Below are 19,180 nucleotides of genomic sequence, written 5' to 3'. Positions count from 1 at the left end.
AGCTCACTGCTATCCACAGTCCTGCTAAAGGACAATGTAGTTTATAAACCCAGGATAACATAAAATCACCACCTATTTGAAAATATAAACCTGAAAAATGAAGTAATTCAGCAGCTGCGACTTAGGCTGTTGAATTCTACTGCTGTGACATCCAAGTGCTGGCAGCACGAGTGATCAGAGCCCTGAGGCTATTTCAACATGAGCATTTGACAACTACATAGCTGAAATTTACTGTTCATTATTCTTCTAGAAAAAAAGAAAATCATGCTTAAATTGAAAGACTTTTCAAAAGTGCTGAGTTCCTAGAAGCTATGATTAATTTTCAAAGGAGCTGTTGGGTGTTCAATTGCTTTAGAATAATTACATTTCTGTCTGTGGTCTCAGCAGCCCAATGCAATGGACAAACAGTTTTATTACAGAAACCTTAAGCACACTAGAAACTCCAAAAGAAAAAAAAAAGGCACCTTCTGAGTATTTTCTTAAGGTCATGACTGAAAATGATGAATAAATAAAGTCTCAATGAGTTAAAAACGTTGGGAGTGGCAAACAAAAGGTTTTTTTTGAGGATGTCATCATTCACTTCTGTCTCCTTTTTCTCTCCTATTTTCTGAAAGATCCTTGGCATTGACACTGCTGAAGAACAGCTCACCCCTCACTGCTGCTGCTGCTACAGGCAAATGACAATGACTGGCTGGTATCTATCCTACTTAGGGCCAGACCTCTCTATAACACATTGATCTCAGATATCATTCAAAAGGACCACAAAAAAGTGTGAGAGAGTGAATTAGCTTATCAGGTGTCATAGACAATAGAGATGCAGATCTCTACTTTAGTTCTTGAACCTCTTTAGGAGTGGAGACGCATCTGATGCTGCCCCTGTGTGCAGCAGCATGGAATCCCAGCTGCTCCCACCCTTTCCCCCCATGGTCCTGGAAAGGTGTTTATCACCTGCATGTTTGAAGGCTGCTGCCCCCACCTAGTAGGCAGAAATGAAAGACGTTGAAGCTATGTGGGACAGGTCTTTCCTGAATGCTCAGTTTGATAAACATGAAGACAAGAGGATTGCAGAAGAAGGACATGAGCTCCAGACGTAGCACTGTGACTGTAGAGCACAAGCAGCCATACCTTTTGAGAGCACCAGAGAAGATTTAGGTCTGTTTGGGTGGTGTAAAGCAGTGTTGTAGCAGTTTCAGTCAAACAAAGGTAGGGGACTGGAGGGGAAAATTTCCAGCACAGGAGTACACCAAGATACTCAGATGATGCAAGACTGATTTTTACATTCTTTCCAGAACTACAGAAAACACTTTCCTGGAAAGCAGGAGAACAGCAAAGAAGCAACAGGGTCACAGTTGCTGTTTCAGGCTGTTCTTGGGACGGTGTGTCCACTTGCACTGCCTCTCATTCCTTCTGTAATGAAAGCAGTGGCTTAATTTAGCCTTTAATGACCAATTCTGTCACCTGATTTAGAAAGAAGAAATCACTGTCTCCAGGAACAGAAACACCATAGACTAAATATAGTTGGAGTACAATTCAACTGATGTCAGTAGCATGAATATGTTTCAGTATGTCATCTCTTAGTTTGGCTCACAGAGTCAGTGTGATGAATGTTATGATTTTGTTTTCTTAGTATAATCCTTGGTACCTCTTTAAGAAAGACTGAAACATTTATGTCTGGAAAAAAAATCTGTATTTGTATAAACATGGGAATATTATTGTGTGTATTAAAGTATTCATAGGGTATTATCCCACAGTCCATCCCATATTTAGTTTGGACATTACTACATATTGGAAAATGGGAAAAGTTCCAGATAATTCCTTTACCTTGAAATATCAGCAAACATAAGGGTATTTTGAGCTTATCCCCTGCTAAAAAATGAACAAGTAGTATTCATGGTTGTAAGCCAGAAGAGAATCTCTCTTCAAATAATGCAGAATGGGTTAAGTTAAAAACATAAGCAGTTTCAGGCACAAGGGTGAAAAGTAGTTCTTAAAGGACCCTTTTTTTCTTGGAGGAAAGCAAATCCACCCAATTAATGGCCATTCACTTCCGTTCAATACAGCCATTTCATGTCTAAGTGAGTATGTTACAAGATTGTGGTTTATTTCTAAAGAAACTAATATCTTGTACCCACCATTTGTCCTGGATTTTGAGAAAAAATGGAGATTGAAGCAATATCTCCAAGTTCCTATGCAGTTTACTGAAGGAAATAGATATCTGCTTGTACACATTGTCACCACTGACCTGAGGAGAACGAATTTAATCCCTAGCTTTTTTAGCAGCAGAATATTTTTCAGTCTGGATTTCACAAATTTTATGATGGAGGCATGAGGCAATTGCACAGATGGCGGGAGAAGAAACTGAGATATAACAACAAAGACAGGGGAAGAATGGAAAAAGCAGGAAAATAAGTGAGTGAAAAAAACAAACCCTACTGGTGGAAAGAGGACTTCTTATCAGACAAGAGACTTTCAGAATTGAAAGGCAGGCACTGAGAATAGCATGAGTAGCAGGGAAAAGTTGGATCCCTTGTCCTAAGGGAGAATACAAATAGCAAAAAAAAGAAAAAAAAAAAGCACACAAGCTGGAAAGCAACAGGAGGGAATGGAGAGGGCAAAGCATAACATTTCTTCCAAGTTAAAATGTTTCCAGATTGTTCTGATATTTAAAAATATTTAGAAAGAAGATTTCCCAGATCTCAATGCATTTGGAAGGCAAAGCCTCCTGAAATGTCAAGTCCCCTGGTTGGCGTTTTTCCTCAGTTTATTTTTTTCTGCCTGATTCTGTTCTAATTAGTTAAATGCTCTTGGAATTCCCAGCCTTGGATCCAATGCCTTGGATTCCCAGCTAGGCAACTTTTTAACACTGCTAACTGCTCAGTGTGAAGGCAAGAAAAAAATCTTCACACCTCCAGTTACTCTCATGGGATGAGATATGTAATTTATTTGTAGATATCAGACTTAGCAGATGCTGAAGACAGCAGCAGGGAATGTTCCAAACTGTGAGACCCACTGAAACCTGGAAAGGAAGGGACTACTTTTCCTCATTCAGCAATTTTGCTACTCAAGCCATCTGCCTCCCTAATATAATCAGTTATCATTTTCATGGGTAAACTAAAGGATTGCAGTGCTGTACATCAGTTAAGGTACTTTGCTAAAGAGTGAGTCTGGCCAGGGACTGGTACTGAAAGCTGCAGTTTGTTAACCCAGCTGCAAATAGGTACATGAGCAACAGGAACAGAGCCTCAATGCAGTGAGATGCTGCCACATCGCTCCCTTCTGTGACACAAGGCATGGAGCCCGGGACCTCATTGCTGTCCTAGTCTAATGAGGCTCATATATTTGTCAGCCTAAGTTTTTATTCAGACACATTGGTATATTTGACTCTGCTACATCAATCAGGAGTAGGGACTAAGCTGAGCAGTATCAGCTCCCACACCATTCATGTTGCTTAGCAATTAGCTCTCTCCCTGGCTTTGGTTTCAGTACTGCTGTGGGTAGTTCTCTCCAAGGCACCTGGATATTACAAGGCAAGCTCTGAGCATTGTGTGCCACATCACTTGGCTTTATGCCACAGGATTCACCACTAGTTCTTGTTTATGCAACGTTATAGACACACCCTGCTATTCCCAGTACAGAGCCTTGTTCATGCAATATGGAGCGTTCCTGAAAACCTTATGGGGCAAAAGTAAAGGTCTTCAGTGTTTTATTTTAATTAATGAGATTCCATCCTTTTCTGAGACTTTTTTGTCCCTATTCCAATCAAGGGTAGGTTTCCCAGGACCGAATAGCCTGGGGTAGCATCCGATGCCAATTGGACCATCAGTGGTATTCCCATGTGGCTTCACTCCCAGGGCTTCTTCTCAGAGTATTGCAACCCCATGGCAAAGGGCCTGGAGCAAGGTCAGGACTCTGCTGCTTCCTTTATCAGTGCATCATCAGAGTCTTCCTTGGCTGACCTGACAGGAGACATGCAAAAGCCTTCAGTTCTGAGCAGGCAGCCACATCAGGGGTGCTGCACAAATGAACCAAGTAACTTTTTGGATCCTTCTCTGCCAGTTTTGCTTAACTTGAGCTGGGCAAGCGGTCCCAAAATTAGGACTGTTTGCAAAAATGTGTGTCAGATGAGAAATCATTAGCTTGTGCAATTACTATGACTGTATGTGCCATAGCTCTCTGCCTACAAATACAGGGCAGCAAGCAAGCTTTAAGCCCAGAGTATTATCAAAGCCAAAACATTCAAGCAAAGAGAGACAGAATCCATAACTTAGGCAATAATTGACTTTTCTGCCCACAAGCAGTGTTTCACAGAGTACTACAAAAACAGCAAGCAAGGCACTAGGTGCAAGCCAAAGTCCTGACAACATTGCGTCAGGTTACATTGCCAAGGCTGCTTCCCTGCGAGGGACACAGCAATATTCACTCCCTGAGGCAGCCACAGAGCTGCAGCTGCAGGGGAGCTGTACCCCAGCACTAAAGTTGAATTTAAAGTTATCTCTAGGGCTTTCTACTAGATTTTAAATACAAACTGTCAGATAGAGTTCTACCTAAAGACGGTTGGTTGGTTAGATACGCTTGACTGAAATAGCATAATTGAACTATTTAGGCCGAAGATCTCCTACTGCAGATTTGTTGTGAGTCTGCAAATATTCTCCCAGCAGCCCCAAGGTCTGTGAACCATCCAACCTACCCATCTATGGGCTGCTAAAATTGAAATGCAAGTATGTTCTTGCACGAACAGCAAGCTCCTTTGGAAGAACAGTAAAAGAGTTTGCAAAATCAGTGACAAATTTGCTCGTTCTTTTTCGGTGTGGTACTGGCTGGTCTCAAGGCTGGTAAGTGAGGTGAACTCTTCAGCTGGACTATTTGGAGCCAGGCTGTAAGAGGATGGATTTTTCTTGCTGTGGATCTAAGTCTGCACTTGACAGGAGGTGAGTTTGCTGATCTTCCGATGGACTTCAGGATATATGTCCCACCTAGGTCTTGAAACAATCTCTTCTTGAGTTGACCTCCGCACAGGAGATACTGAGTGTACTTGCTTCATCAAGACAGAGTCTTTGTGAATTGTTATTTAACAGAGACACAATCCTCAGGTCCTCATACACATGATCCCTTTAGTCTCTCAATGAGCAAAATTTCAAGCTAGATCCAGATGCCAGTTTTGCAATTGAGCTGTAACTGTGTCATCAGTCATTGCCTTCATGATTTTGTAAAAACTCTATCATGTCCAAAGGTGATTAGGGGACTGAAGCATCTTTCATATGAGGAAGGGCTGAGGGACCTGGGACTATTTAGCCTGGAGAAAAGTGAGAGTGGACCTCACTGATGTCTATCAGTGTCTGAAAGAAGGGTGTCAAGAGGATGGAGCCAGGCTCTTCTTGGTGCTGCCAAGCAAGAAGACATGAGGCAATGGGCAGAAACTGATGCACAGGAAGCTCCACCTGAGCATGAGGAAGAACTTTACTGTGTAGGTGACCAAGAACTGGAAAAGGCTGCCCAGAGAAGTTGTGGAGTCTCCCTCACTTTGGAGATAACCAAAAGCTGCCAGGACACAATCCTGAGTGATGTGCTTTCGAGGATACTGCTTAAGAAGGGACCTTGGATGAGATGACCTCCAGTGGTCCCTTTAAACCTTAACTGATCATCTTCATGGCTGGCCATCCCACTGCTGCTGTGGCACTGGGAGCCACTCCTTACGCTCGTCCCTGATATAGGGCACACGTGGGACATTGTGTGCATGTGTGCATATGTGCATTTTTCCACTTTTCTGGTACTTTTCTGGTATGTGTTCATAATTAAAGAGTTTCTTTTTGAGAAGACTTTGCACTTAATACACAGTTCTGCATGTGGACTCACGCACCGGCCAATCTACTTCCCAGCAAGTTTACAGAACTCTCCAGTCAGCCTGCAAACACTCTAACCACAGGAGTCAGACCTTAAGTGTGTGAGGAGGCCGCATCAATTAAGACAGGAAACGGAGCGTTTGACATTCTCCAGGGGCTCAGGAGAAGCGGGATGACTCGAAAACCAGAAGGAACAGTGCTACACGGGTGCAGGGAGGTGAAGGAGATGTCGCTGCCGTCACAGGGCGAGGAAACTGCGAGATGACCTTTAATTCTGAGCTCAGCGTAGACTCCTTCCCTACTGAAACCGCTCAACACCACGATGAGAACCAGCCGAGTCGTGCGAGCGGCTCTCGCCGCAGACATCCCAAAATCCGTACGGCTGCGATTTTGACCTCTCCAAGTACAGAAGCACAGCTTCGTACAAGCACGTTCAGTGCCGGTGCCGCGACGGCTGTGTGACAGGACAGGGGACACACACAGGACACACAAAGGGTACACACGGGACACAGACGAAGGACACACAAAGGGTACACACGGGACACACACACACGACACAGACGAAGGACACACAAAGGGTACACACGGGACACACACACACGACACAGACGAAGGACACACGCCCTCACAGTCGCGGCCCGGCCCCCCCCGCCCCGCGGCTCGCACCACCCCCGGCTCCGGCCGCTCCCCGGCGGCCCCGGATTGGCTGCGGGCCTCACGCGAGCGGGGCGGGGGCGGGGCGGGGGGCGTGGGAAGAGCGGCTGTGCCCGCGAGTAACCCCGGCGCGCGCAGCGCCCCGCGCGCCCTCTTTCCCCGGCACCGGTGGTGACGCGGCGGCCGCGCGCGCCCCGCGCCCCCTCCCGTCCCCTCCCCTCCGCGCGCGCGTTGCAAAGATGGCGGCACTGAGCAAGTCCATCCCCCACAGCTGCTACGAGATCGGGCACACCTGGCACCCGCAGTGCTCCTGGGCTGTGCTGCACGTCACCCAGAGCGCCCTGGCAGAGTCCCTCCGCATCTACGGCACCCTCTACCTGGTGCGTATGTGTACGTGTGTGTGTATGTTCGGCAGGCCGGCCTAAGGGGGGGCCTGGCCTGAGAGGACAAGGGCACGGGGGGTATCAGAGAGGGGGGAGCGTGGCCTTGGTTTTGGGTGGATACCAGGGTGCAGGGGGGAGCCTGGCCTGGAGTGGAAGGGGGCTGCAAAGGACGTGGTGGGAGCCTGGCCTGAGCAGAGGGGGAAGGGCATAGGGGGTGTTTTTGGGGAGGGCACAAGCGGTGCCATGGCGAGGGGAGTCTGGCTTGGGGTGGCGGGGAAGGACATAAGGTATGTTAAGGAAGGGAGGCTGGTCTGGGGTGGGGGGAGAGGGTCATGGTCAGAGACAAAGGGCAGGAGAAAAGTCAAGGGGCAGCCTAACCCTGGAGCGAAGGGGAAGAATCGCAAATAGTATGTTCTGTTGTGGAGAGGCTGGAGGGTTGAGTGGTGGGGAGAGCCTGGTGTTTGCAGGGGGTGTGGGGAAAGGCATGACAGGGAGAATATTATGTTGAATCTGGGCCAAGTAGGGCAGAGGAAAGACATAGGGGGTGGTGGTGTCTGGAGGCATAACGTACTGTGAGAATGTTGGTGCTGGTGGGTAGAAGGGCACGGGCACAGCCTGAACATTGTATTTTCATCATCTTCCAATACCTATGATACCTGAATAAAAACCCTTAGTGTTTGCCTGGGAGGCTAGCATTATGTCTTTGGTAGTAGTGAGTGTAATGCACGTGTGTTGGTGATGCCTTCGCAATCAGTGCTTTAAGATCAAGGAGATTCCATTGCATAATGAAGCAAGACCAAAAAAATGCATCAAGGCTATAGGAGTCTGAGTATTTATAGAGTATCCTACAGGTGAGGTATCTTAGCTTGAGCGTGCAATTAGGCTTGGTTATATCACCTCTGTTGCAGCTGGCACATTTCCAGCAAATTAGGTAGATAAAAGAGCTGGGATGTGTTTGCATCATCTGTGTAAACATATCCTGAAAGCCAATCTAGGTTGGAATCGCTGCAGGTGAGCACTTCTGTCCCCACCTCTGTGCTTCTCCCATGGTGGTATCCGGGGGATGGAGGAGTGGGCTGGCCACAGAACTGCCCCCAAGCTCATTTGACAGAAAGAAGCACAAGTCATTGAGTCTGCACCAGTGGTGGTGCAACAGAGTTATTGAGCTGCGTAATAGAGAAGAAAAGGAGTGGGACAGCAGCATCCTGACATATTCGGTTAAGCTCCCATTGAAGGGTTTCTTGAGTGAAACTTGTGATGACATCCATTTATATGATAAAATAGTAACTGGTGAACCTAAGGAGCTGTTTTTTCTGACTGAACATTTTCACTCTGAACTGCCACAGACAGGAGTGGCAGCTGTTGCTGGGAGCATACAGTGAGTTGCATCATTAGACTAATACAGGGAACATTCACTCTTCTCCTCTGCCTTTACCTCGTACTGTTTTCTTTGAATCTGTTTTCTGATCTAGTTTGCTCTGTACGAGCATAAATACTTGTACCAGCAGAGCATGGTTCTGAAGTGAGCCATGAGAGGTGTAGTGGTGATCTTTCAGGTCTGGCTAAAGATAAAACAGCTTAAGCAGTTCTGTAATTAAATCAAAATTCCCTAACAGCCAAACCTGGTCAAGAGATTTCCTGCTCATTGCTCTGTTATGGTTCACTCAGTTGTGCAGTCATGTGTTAGGGGGAAAGCTTCCACTTTATATTTCTTTAAAAAGAAAAACAAACCTAAAAATGCAAAATGTTTTCCTGATCTGTTTTGTATTGTGATCCTGTAAACAGTTATAACTTGTCACAAACCCAAAGTGAGGTGGGACCCGTCTCAACCAATTTCCTGCTGTATTGTAAAACCTCTGCCTCACTTTTTACACTGTATTCTTTGCAGTTTAGTTTAGTTTCTCTTAGGTTTTTTGTTGATAGTATTCACCTGCCAGAGTAATCTAAAGCTGAGCTGCTCTCAGATCTTGCTGCTGTCTAAAGAGAGAGGAAGCACTTGCCGGTCTCTGCTCCCAGACACATAACTGTACTTTTTCTTTGTGTGACTCAGGACCTCATCACTCCATGAGCTAACCCACAAGAGGTTACTTACCCTGCTTTTAGCTGGGGTAATTTTCAGATACAGTAATGAATTCAATTGGATTATTAAGCAGGATTTGATGAGCACCAGAACCAGTGTAAGGTAAAAAGGAAAAGGGTGCAGTGTCGAATGCAGAGGAGGAAGCAGAAGTTTTGCACATTAGGTAGCTTGACTGGGAAGGAAGAGTCTTGAATTAAGAAAGTCATCACAAAATTCATTCTTTGCTGGACTTACAGCTGTGCTTGGAAACCTCATATTTGTAAATGAAATGCCACAGTTGGACATCAGAAACGTTCAGGTTCACAGAGGGGGATGGACCTCAGTTATTTTGTGTTTATAGTTATATCACTGTGTGTTCAGAATGTTTTTGGTAGTACCGGTCCTTTGTAGAGCTCAGCAACAAAAAATGCACTTCATTTTTCTATGTCAAGTCTGTAAAATGGCTTCTGATTCTTCCTCCTGTTGCTACAAGCTAATAACTAAGGAAAGAAGATGAAAGACTTCTCTTTCACAATATCTTGTGTGGAAATGAATGAGAATGAATTGATGAGAATAAATTGCCAGAGGTTGTTCTCTGAGAGAACATAGTTAGGGACAGTTACAATCTAGAGTCCAAACTTATAACAGCTTCACCCCATATCTCTTAAATGCTTTGTTTCTCTTGGATCAGTGGGAGACTGATGGAGCTGAGTGGTGTTAGTAAGTGAAATATTGGCTGTTAGTAAATGACTGCGTAGAGTCTTTGCTTTTAAGTAGTGCTGTACTCTTTGTTTAGCTGTTTTTTTTTTCTTCTCTTTTTAGTAATTGTGCTTGAGTATTTTTAGTTGGAGAAATACAGCCTTGAGACATCATATTTGTACTGTCTTTATTTTTGCTCCAGTGCTAACGGATTGCTTTAGTGAAAATAGGCATCACATGTAAATTGAATTGCCCCTCCCCATATGAAGTGGCTGACAGGAATGCCTGTTTTGTAATTAAGTCAGCTTGTGTTTTCACAAACCAAATGTCCCCATATGCAAGTCTTCTGAGACTCACTTAAAAAAAAAAAGGAAAGTGGCTTAGCATCCGTACCTGAGAAGAACCCCTAAACAGTCTTCCATAAACCTGGTAATTATACTTTTTGAAAACTATTTGCCTTGATATCCTGAAACTTCAATGACAAAGTCCTTCCTCAGAATTTGCTGTATTTTCTTCCATCTATACTTTGTTTTTACATTAGTCAAGCTAAATGAAATGGGAAGATATCATCTTGTATTTTCAAAGCTGAAGAACTCAAACTTCTAGAAATTCTCAAAGGTGAGGAGAAGAGAATGATTTAACAGGGAAATTGCATGAAATTGGGAATAGGCTGGAATATTGGCCTTGAGTTTCCTCAGCTTCCATTTCCCACAATTCTGTTGATTTCACATGGGTAAAGTGCTATTCATCACATGCTTTAGAGCAAAGTCTTCTATTTCCTGGGGATTTGTGAGTTTTAGACATTTGTTTGCTGATAGTGCACAGTAGATAAATGTGCTTAGTCATTTTTATGAAGTCTTTGTAGTGCATCAGAGATAATCTGATCAGGTAACATTTTCACCTAATCTAAGTAAGGTAAAAATTATTTGTTTGCTACTTTGTAGTAGCAGTTTTAGAACTCATTCTTCTAACCTTTTGCCTGTGGGATGGCAAGAGTCATTCATGCCATTCACCTTTCCTTTCTCTTAGTCTGATTGTCTACTTTCTTCACCTAATTTAAGACAGGCTTCCTCCCTCACTTTCCGTTCTGACTTCTGTCCTGCCCCTTTCCCTTAACACAGGTCTTCCTCTCCCCACCTACATCTCCTGCCTTCAGCAGCACCAACCCCTTCCTTTCCAGCACCAGCCCCTTCCTACCCTATATCTGCTGCCCTTCCTTCCTGCTGCTAAAGGGCACCTCGCCCAAGCTAGCTCTTGCCTTACTTCTGGCTCTGACTCCAGACACTTCTCCCACGCAGGTCTGCTGGCACAGAGGAGAGGAGCAGCAGTTCTAGTGCAGTGTGGGTGCCAGCGGGTCTATTTCAGATGTCCTCTGCACTGAGGGATGGTTTAGCCAACTCTTTAGAACAGATGTAACCAGAGTCTGTTGCTCTAGTACAGATTTTAATCATCCTCAGCACTTGTCTCTATTTTACTGATCTTTTTTTCTTTATTAATTTCTTCTCATACTTCTTTTGTGCTCATTTTCTTAATTTTGATTCTCATTTTGGCTTCACTTCTAATATTTCTTCATACTTATGCATATCTGCTTCTTCCTGTGCCTAGAATAACCTTCAGGTTCTTGAATGCTAATTGCTTCTTTCTCTTTCTGTGTCAGAAGGGTTTTGTTTTCTACTTAGGATTCTAGTGCTATTGTCTTCCTGAGCCCTGTTTGACCCATCAATATATGTATTCTGTATCTTAATCTCCATTCTTTATTCTGCAACCTCTCTAGGAATAGGATAACATTGTGTATCACATTGTCAGAGACATAAATGCTATCAGCTATTGTAAAAATATAAGGAGTTTTTTTCTTCCTCTACACTATCAGAGGGGAGACATTCATAGGAGTACAGCATGGGCCAGAGAGCTGCAGTGCAGGCAGCGTGTGGCAGTTGGCAGGTCACTTCCTGGGTAAATCACTGACTGGAGGCAGCAGTAGCAAGAACAACTCTTACTGTGCTAATGAATTATTTTGAATATGGTTATAGGTAAGACAGACTCACCAGCCAAAGATCAAGGTGAAGTGTGTCTCACGTCACTTTCCTGGCTCTAGGCACATTTCTGTAGGATTGGGCCAGAGATCATTCCCAAGGATGGATGGCGCACACTGGCTGTGTTGCTGGTGCTTGAGGCTCACTTTGCATGCAGCTTCCCTTGGGAGAACTGTTTGAACTGGTCCTGAGCAAAGGTGGGAGCTATCTAACGCTAAAGTGGATCCTCTCTCATCTGCCAGCATAGGTAGTTGTCATATATCGTCTTTCTGAGGTGTGCAAGAAGGGTGTACTGCCCAGATTGAATTCTAAAATACTCTAGAATTGCTGGGTATATTAAAATGTGATTTTTCCTTGTTTGTGCTGCAAATGATTGTGTGTTTAGAAGGAGGATGGGGAGACTAGGGAGAATGATAGTGTTACTGTGGAATATGCTTCTGGATACCAGCTTGAATGTCTGGGTTAGGCTGTCAGTAATCTTTCTCCTGTCCGATCCAGTACCTAGAGTTGCTGTGATGACGGTATGTGATTGCCTGCTTTTGGATATCTGTTCATCTTAGTACTGTGCACTGTCCTGTGTCTCTCTGCTAGGTTATGAATGACCTGTAGGTCACTGTCTTCTTGCCTTTAGATTCTTCTGGAAGCTGGCTTAAATATGACTAAATTTAGCCTGAGTGTTACTAAAGTAAGAATCTGTGACTTCTTCATTCCAGGCTGTGATCATTCCACTCTGTTCAGGTGGCTTTCAGGCCACGATATAAAAATTATTTCATAAACTGAAAAGAAACAAAAATAGTCTTTTGCTGAGATGCTAGGAATTTAAAAAGATTCATACAAGGAGTTCAGGTGAACTGAAAAATTTGTGGTTAAAGATGCAAGGGGTAACCAGGAGCTTGCATTACGGTAATGCTGGAAATCGGGGAAAGCCTCAGCCTTGACTGACTGAGCAAAGTTCTTGATAAAGACACTACAAGTACTGAGAACTAGCAGGGATTTTTATCAAGGAATAAATCTGTTCTCTTAAGTTGGTACAGCTTTATAGTAGAGTGCAAGAATTTCAGGGTAGGAGGACAATCCTTGAAAATTATGCTGAGTTAGACATTTTAAGGGGAATGAAATATAATCTCCAACTAATTTCAGTAGAAGGAAAACAAATAGTAAAGATAATTTGTCATGAAATGAAAGTGGTTCCAGGCTTGAAGGTAATTGAGATGTCATTCAAAGAATATGTGAGTACTGTTTGTTTCTTTTTTTAATTGGTTGGGTGATATGGAAAATTTTAAAGTATCCAAATCAAAACAACTCAACCAACTAATGATGATCCTCATATAACATCTCGCATGAGGCAGGGCAACTCAGAGAGCAGGAGGCACATGTTCTTCTTCCTCAGAGTATTGCAGGAGCTGAGTTACGAAATTAAACAATCTGGAAGCCAGGTTTTGTAATCGGTGAATTTAGGAAGGGATGAGCTAATTGAGGAAAAGCAAACCTGAGTTTTTCAGAGGCCACATGAGAAACAAATTGCTTATTTGAACAAGTGTCTTTCAAAAACCAGGTGTTACCTGAGGGCATTTGAGACTCAGTTACTCCAAAGCACTAAAAAGTAATTTTTATAAAACAAAGGAGTAATGTTGCTTTAAAATTTGTAAAAAATTGCAAATGGTTCTAAAAGAACATATAAATGATTGAATATAATTATGAAGAAATCTGGCATCTCTTAGTAGCTCTGCCTGCCTTTTGAGTAATCTGAGGTATTTTCTTAACTGTTTTAAATACTGGGGGTTGCTTTGCTTTTAGCTTGTGACTTAATTTATAAATTTTTCCTTGGGTTTTTAATGACTTGCAGCATATGGATTCTATAAGCCATGTTCACAGTAGTATTGGTAATTTCTAAATTTTTATTTTAAAGATGCCTCAACATGTCAGATAGTTGTGCTTATAAATGGTATTGAACTCTCTTTTCCTAAAGATCTGGCTAAGTGTCCACATATTTCTATAGTGTTTTTAAAAATTTTTTCTTATTTTCTTTTTCATTTTCTCTTTATCTTTAGTAAAAGTCTGTTATGATGTGGTTGATTTCAGCTGGATATTGTGAAGGAATGAGAGATGGTAGTGCTTTTTTCCATCAGTCAGTGTAGTATGTGTTGTCTAATTCCACCAAATTTTGATGGAGGGGTAGCGAGTAGTCCTTGAAGTCATACACTTTGTACAAACGTAGGACATGGTTAAGAAGGGAGGATGGAGGAGGGAGAGACAAAAATATCATATACACAAACAGCAGAATTGGCAGAAAGCCTGTGGTGTTTTTAGCCTGCAGTGTAACCTGTCCATTGTACAACTGTATGTTGGTCAGCCAATTAGTACATTCATTAAGTCAAACCATCCTTTGTGTGCAGTGCCTCTTGTGGAATCCATAGTTCAGGGATATAGGTGAGGACTGAGGAATACTGGGGTGAAGCTGAGGTTATTGTGGCTGGATGATGAATACTTGTAGGCGTTACATGACACATCATGAAAATAATCAGGCCTGGCTGGTGCCTCAAATCATATTTGGGTTTGAGTTTCGTATACCTTTTCTGCTGGAACACTAATAGCCTAGCTTAAATCTTGCAGTAGACTATGTAGCTGTGGTTTAGGGGTGGTGTTGGAATTGCATATATTCTTTCCATAGTTAGGACACAATAAATAAATTTTGGTTTTTTTTTAGATCTACAGGGCTTAACATTTGTGTATAAAGACTGAATTAAAAAAGAAAAAGCATTTGAGTAGTGATATTCCACAAACTGAGGTATCCTGAAACCGGTGGACTGATTTTTTTTAACTATATTTTTTATGTTGGAGAGTCAAAATGCAGTTGTGTGAATTCTAAAATTAATGCTGTTAGATGCTAATAAATTAACTATAAGGCTAATAGAAAAACTTCTTTTCTGTTTCTTTATTAATATTGACCAGGCTCTTTTTTTTTTTTTTTTTTTTTTTTAATGCATCTGTTAGCATCTTAATGGAGATTATTATTTTGCCAAGGAAGTACCTACTGGATGTTCTGATGCCCTCTTCCATTCTTTCTGCTACTGACATCCACTGCTAAGCCTTGAGCAGTGCATTTATTGTAAGAATTTAGTTTTTATAGCAGTATCCTCTCAGCTGACTTGAGTGAAGTGTATCCCAGTGGGAGCCATGAATTGCTGCATTCTGACATAGATTTCATAATCTTTCTGCACTTTAATAATACTTTTCTGAAATGTGTGGAACTGATAGGGACAGCAAAATGGTATCCAGAAATATCTGGTATTTTTTCCATGTAACCTCATCACTGGTAGTAGAAGAACTCTATAGTCTGCTCTTGTCTGCTTTCAGTCCAACACAATTTTTAGTTTTGTTGATGTCTATAAAGCAGTTAGAAAATTTAAGCTTCTATAAACTTCTTGATTTTTGTTTGTTTTGTTTTTTTTTTGGTGGGTGTACATGAAACTATTACTCTCACACATATTTCTCTTTCAATTAGTGTGAGCAATTTTCTTTGGAATGGTTTGTGTGTTATTGTTTCTGGTTATTTTCTGTTTTTCATTTGGGAGTAGGACAGTAAAGAGAAGGGAAAGTAGAAATTTACATTAGTCTAAAACTTGCTAGAGACATTACAGAAATAAATTTTTAAATTTGATTTGACATACCAATCTCTTGATTTGGTACCACTGTTTCTGTGTTGCATTTCTTACACTTTGGTCTGAAGGATCAAGATTTTGCATGTGGGTGTAAGGGCTATGTTCTTAAAACAAAAAAAATAGTTACTTTGTTCCAGTGTTCATGTCCTTCCTACAATATGTTAGAAATATCCGAGTGGTAGCAGCTAGCTATCTGGCGTTTAGACTACATGAAGACTTTTCTTCAGCAGAAATATTATCTGGATTGCATTATTGCCTAATCCATTATGCTTAAAGCAGTCTTGACACTTGATTAAGTAATGTGTAAATCTGTTTTCAGAGGTCTGTTCATGCATGGATTTCTTCTTAATCCTTAGTTCAAGCTTCATTTTGCAAACAAGATTTTGGCAGAACTTTCCCGTGGTTAGTTTTAGTAGAATCCTCAGCCTATCTCTGATTCTAAAACATCTACTTGCTTTTCAGTGAGCAACGTTTGGGAAGAATATCTCCCTCTCACAACTGAGACTTTGAGATGTGTTGGCAGTATGGATTTGACAGGGTGTCTTTCTTCTCATCAGCACTAGCAATGTGAAGCTTGCTCTGCTTGGAACTTCTCTAAGCATTGACTGAAAACTCTGGCCAGTTTTGAAACTCCTGGGGAGATCAGTGCAGATAAAGATAATAGTGCTAGTAGAATGAAAAAAGGATAGAATCTGTCTCATGGTGCACTTAAAGTGTACTTTCATGGAATTGTAAGAGGACACAGGCTGAAGGGACCTTGGGAGGCTCTGAGGTTACTTAAGGACTTTTCTAGTTAAGTTTCAAGGGTCTCCAGGGGCGGAGAGTCCACAGTAATTTTTGGTAACCTACTCCAATATTCAGCCACCCTCAAATGAAAACTTTTTTCTTTAGGTCTAACCAGCATTTCCCATACTTGAGCTTGCCTGTTGCCTATTGTCTTAATCCTGAGTATCTCTGAGTTTTCTACATCTTCCAATTAGCTAATTGCAGAATTTCTGTAAATAATAAAAGTTTGAGGACCTTTAGTGTTGGAATCATTAAATAAGCTGTTCTTTATAATACCTGAGACATATATTAAACTGAATAAAAAAGAATGTTTATTTTTTAGATTGAGCCTGTTTTGTGCTATAGGCAGTTTTTAAGTTAATATACTGATTCTATAAAATATGTCAGGAATGTGTTGTTCTCCCAGCAGATGGTGAACATTTTTTGAGGGCTTGCAGTTATTTAATTGGAGTAGAAAACCTTTAAAAATACATCATCACTTCACAGATACTGTAAGGCATATATTTGGATTACTTTAGAGATATTCTGACCATAAATTATGTGATTGTCCAATTTTCTTGAAGCAAAAACTCTGTAGATATATCATATCTTAAAAGTTTTGATATCTGGCAGACAATGTTTCTGACAATTATGGTCAATGGTAACAAGGTAATAAAATTCCTCCTATAATGGTATAAATATTGTAATAGCTGGAGCAAGTTCAAAGGAAATCTTTGTGGTATTGTTCATAAAGTAGTTTGTTTTACTACTTAAGTGGGCAGGCCTTGTTTTATGTTTTCCTTTCTCTTTATGATGTGCAAAAAAGTGCCTAACTGAATTAAAGTTTGTCCCCCTTTCCTTTTCCCTCAGGTTGCAGCTATTCTCAGGAAACGAAAGCTTGAGTATTATTTGTACAAACTGCTACCTGAGATCTTGCAGTCGACTTCCTTTCTGACAGCAAATGGGACCTTGTATATTGCTTGCTTTTGCATTCTAAGGTTGGTACACTATCCTGAAAATGAAACACAGTAAAGCTATTTTTGTGCAACTTTTTAATTTGTATAGTAATTTTTCTCTTTTTGTAATAGGCTTGCTTGTAATGTTTTGAAATAAGAAAAGCTACAGCAATCATTTTGATTTCTGGTTTTACCATTTGAATATGAAACTTTGCTTTTTAAAAATTACTTTATTCTCATTTTTGTAATCTTTTAAATGAGTAAACTGGTCAAGGCATCCACTTTGCTTCTTTTTCTCTGTTTTACAGATTCAAAATACATTGTTGCAGAAAATTCAGATAGATTCTAGAGGGGAATTAAAAAAGCCTAATCTTTCTTTACTAGAAAAAATTGATGTAATTTTATATTGGTTTCTATTTTCCTGATGCACAGGCTATGATAACTTTTAATTGTAGTGAATTTTATCCAGCCATCCAAGTTTGTACTTTTCCTTATGGTCATAAATGAAGGGAATTCCAGCATAGCTTCTGGGATAATGTAAGATACAGACTTGCTCTGAAAAAAGAGCATAAAGGGCACCTCTGTATTCTGTTTCCAGCATATATTTCAAGTAACTATCAGGATAGTTGAAAATTAAAAGTTGCTTTTCATTAATATGATTATGCATTTGTTGTAAGAGATGTTGCACATCGACATGTAAAGCCTACAGTAGCTATGAATGTTTGAAATTTAACTGACAGCCTCTCTAAAAGGTAAACCCCTTATTCCATACTTTTAAATTTGTTTAGAGGCCTCTAAACTTTCCTTCAAAACTGAAGGAGAAGGCAGAGAAGAAGAAGAGCTGGCTGAGCTGTGGATTGCTTTTCAAGTAAATAATTCTTGAAGTTCAAAGTGACTCTCTAAGTAATGAGCTCTGAAGAATATGAAGTTTTCTAGCAATTTGGGTTGTATTAATATCGATTTATCTTTATTCCTCTGAAGTAGAGTCTTCTTCCTTATTCTGCCATGTATTTGCCTGTAAATCTGCAGTGCTGTAGTTAAATGTTATTCCCTAAGTTAAGCTGCCATGTTTTTAAGTTGTATGGTTTTCATCAGTTCCTCTTACAGAGGATACTAGCCACCTAGCAGATCTGTACCTGTGCTAGTCAGTGAAGTAGGTGAGAGATCAGTGTCTTACAAGCTAGTTGGCATGGCATCACATTCACCCTATGTGGAATACAGCTGTCTAAAGCTGGTCTGACCTCCAGAGCAGCATGGCCAGATGCAGGCTGGGTAACAGAAATGCTGCTTAGCCCGGCTGCCCTCCAAGTCTCCTTGAAGCATTGTTTGGGTTGACCTAGGTCAGAACCATGTAAAGAACAATTCCAATGATTAAATGTGGCAAGGGACACATGTAAGTGCTTACCCTGCCATTGGTACAGCTGTGCTGCACAGTAACCAACCAGCATCTTGGGAGGTGTACGTGCAAAGAGGAGGTGTCCTCTTGCAAAGAGGAGTAAACAGCTGCGGCAGAATCCTTGCTGGTAGAGTCTGTGCACACTGCCCACCACTCACAATTGCAGGACTTGCAACTAAAAAGCTGTTGGCTAGAATGCTGATTTGAATTGTTTAACTGAAATCACTAATAGAGCTAAAACAAGTGTTTAAGGCAGCCATGGTAATGGTGCTTGTTGAAGTATATGAATGTCCAGTTATAGTGAGAATTTCTCAGCTTTTCTGTCCAAAATGAAATTCAGAGCCTCATCAATTAAGTGATTAGGATATGTAAGAGCTATTAAATGACATTTCAGAAAACAATGGATATCTGGAATCATGATAACACGATTGTCAGAGAAGAAATGCTTTCCAAGCTTGTATCCTTTGAAGAGCAAGTACACGCCTGGTGATGATCTACTTGGTGCATTTTCCATGAACTCCCAAGTGCCTTTGACAAGACTCTTGTCAAAGTGACTTTGACAAGAGTACTTGCTAGGACTTGTCAAGAAGAAAGGTCCTCTGTCTTCCAGGAATTAGTAAATGATTAGCAAGTAGTTAATATATATGAAACAAAATGAGGCATAAATAATTGGTTTGCATAGTAAAAAGAAGTTGCCAGTGAAGTTCCTGTTACGTCCTTTGTTTTGGATATA

At 41.4% G+C, this 19,180-nt stretch overlaps 1 protein-coding gene across 1 annotated transcript in view; it reads left to right on the top strand.

The window, feature by feature from the left end:
* Nucleotides 1-6,692: 6,692 nt before the first annotated feature.
* TMEM135 (transmembrane protein 135) overlaps nucleotides 6,693-19,180 on the top strand; it is a 159,917-nt gene continuing 147,429 nt past the window's right edge. The window contains exons 1-2 of the mRNA XM_005516175.3: nucleotides 6,693-6,874; nucleotides 16,966-17,093. Of these exons, the coding sequence (XP_005516232.1) occupies nucleotides 6,734-6,874; nucleotides 16,966-17,093 (269 nt within the window). The 5' untranslated portion in view covers nucleotides 6,693-6,733. The remainder of the gene's footprint in view (nucleotides 6,875-16,965; nucleotides 17,094-19,180) is intronic.

Source organism: Pseudopodoces humilis, chromosome 2 (genome assembly GCF_049639895.1).
Source record: "Pseudopodoces humilis isolate 2021_Gansu_Grassland_sample_001 chromosome 2, ASM4963989v1, whole genome shotgun sequence".
In the NCBI taxonomy this organism is placed as follows: Eukaryota; Metazoa; Chordata; class Aves; order Passeriformes; family Paridae; genus Pseudopodoces; species Pseudopodoces humilis.
This window is presented reverse-complemented; position numbering and strand designations above follow the sequence as displayed.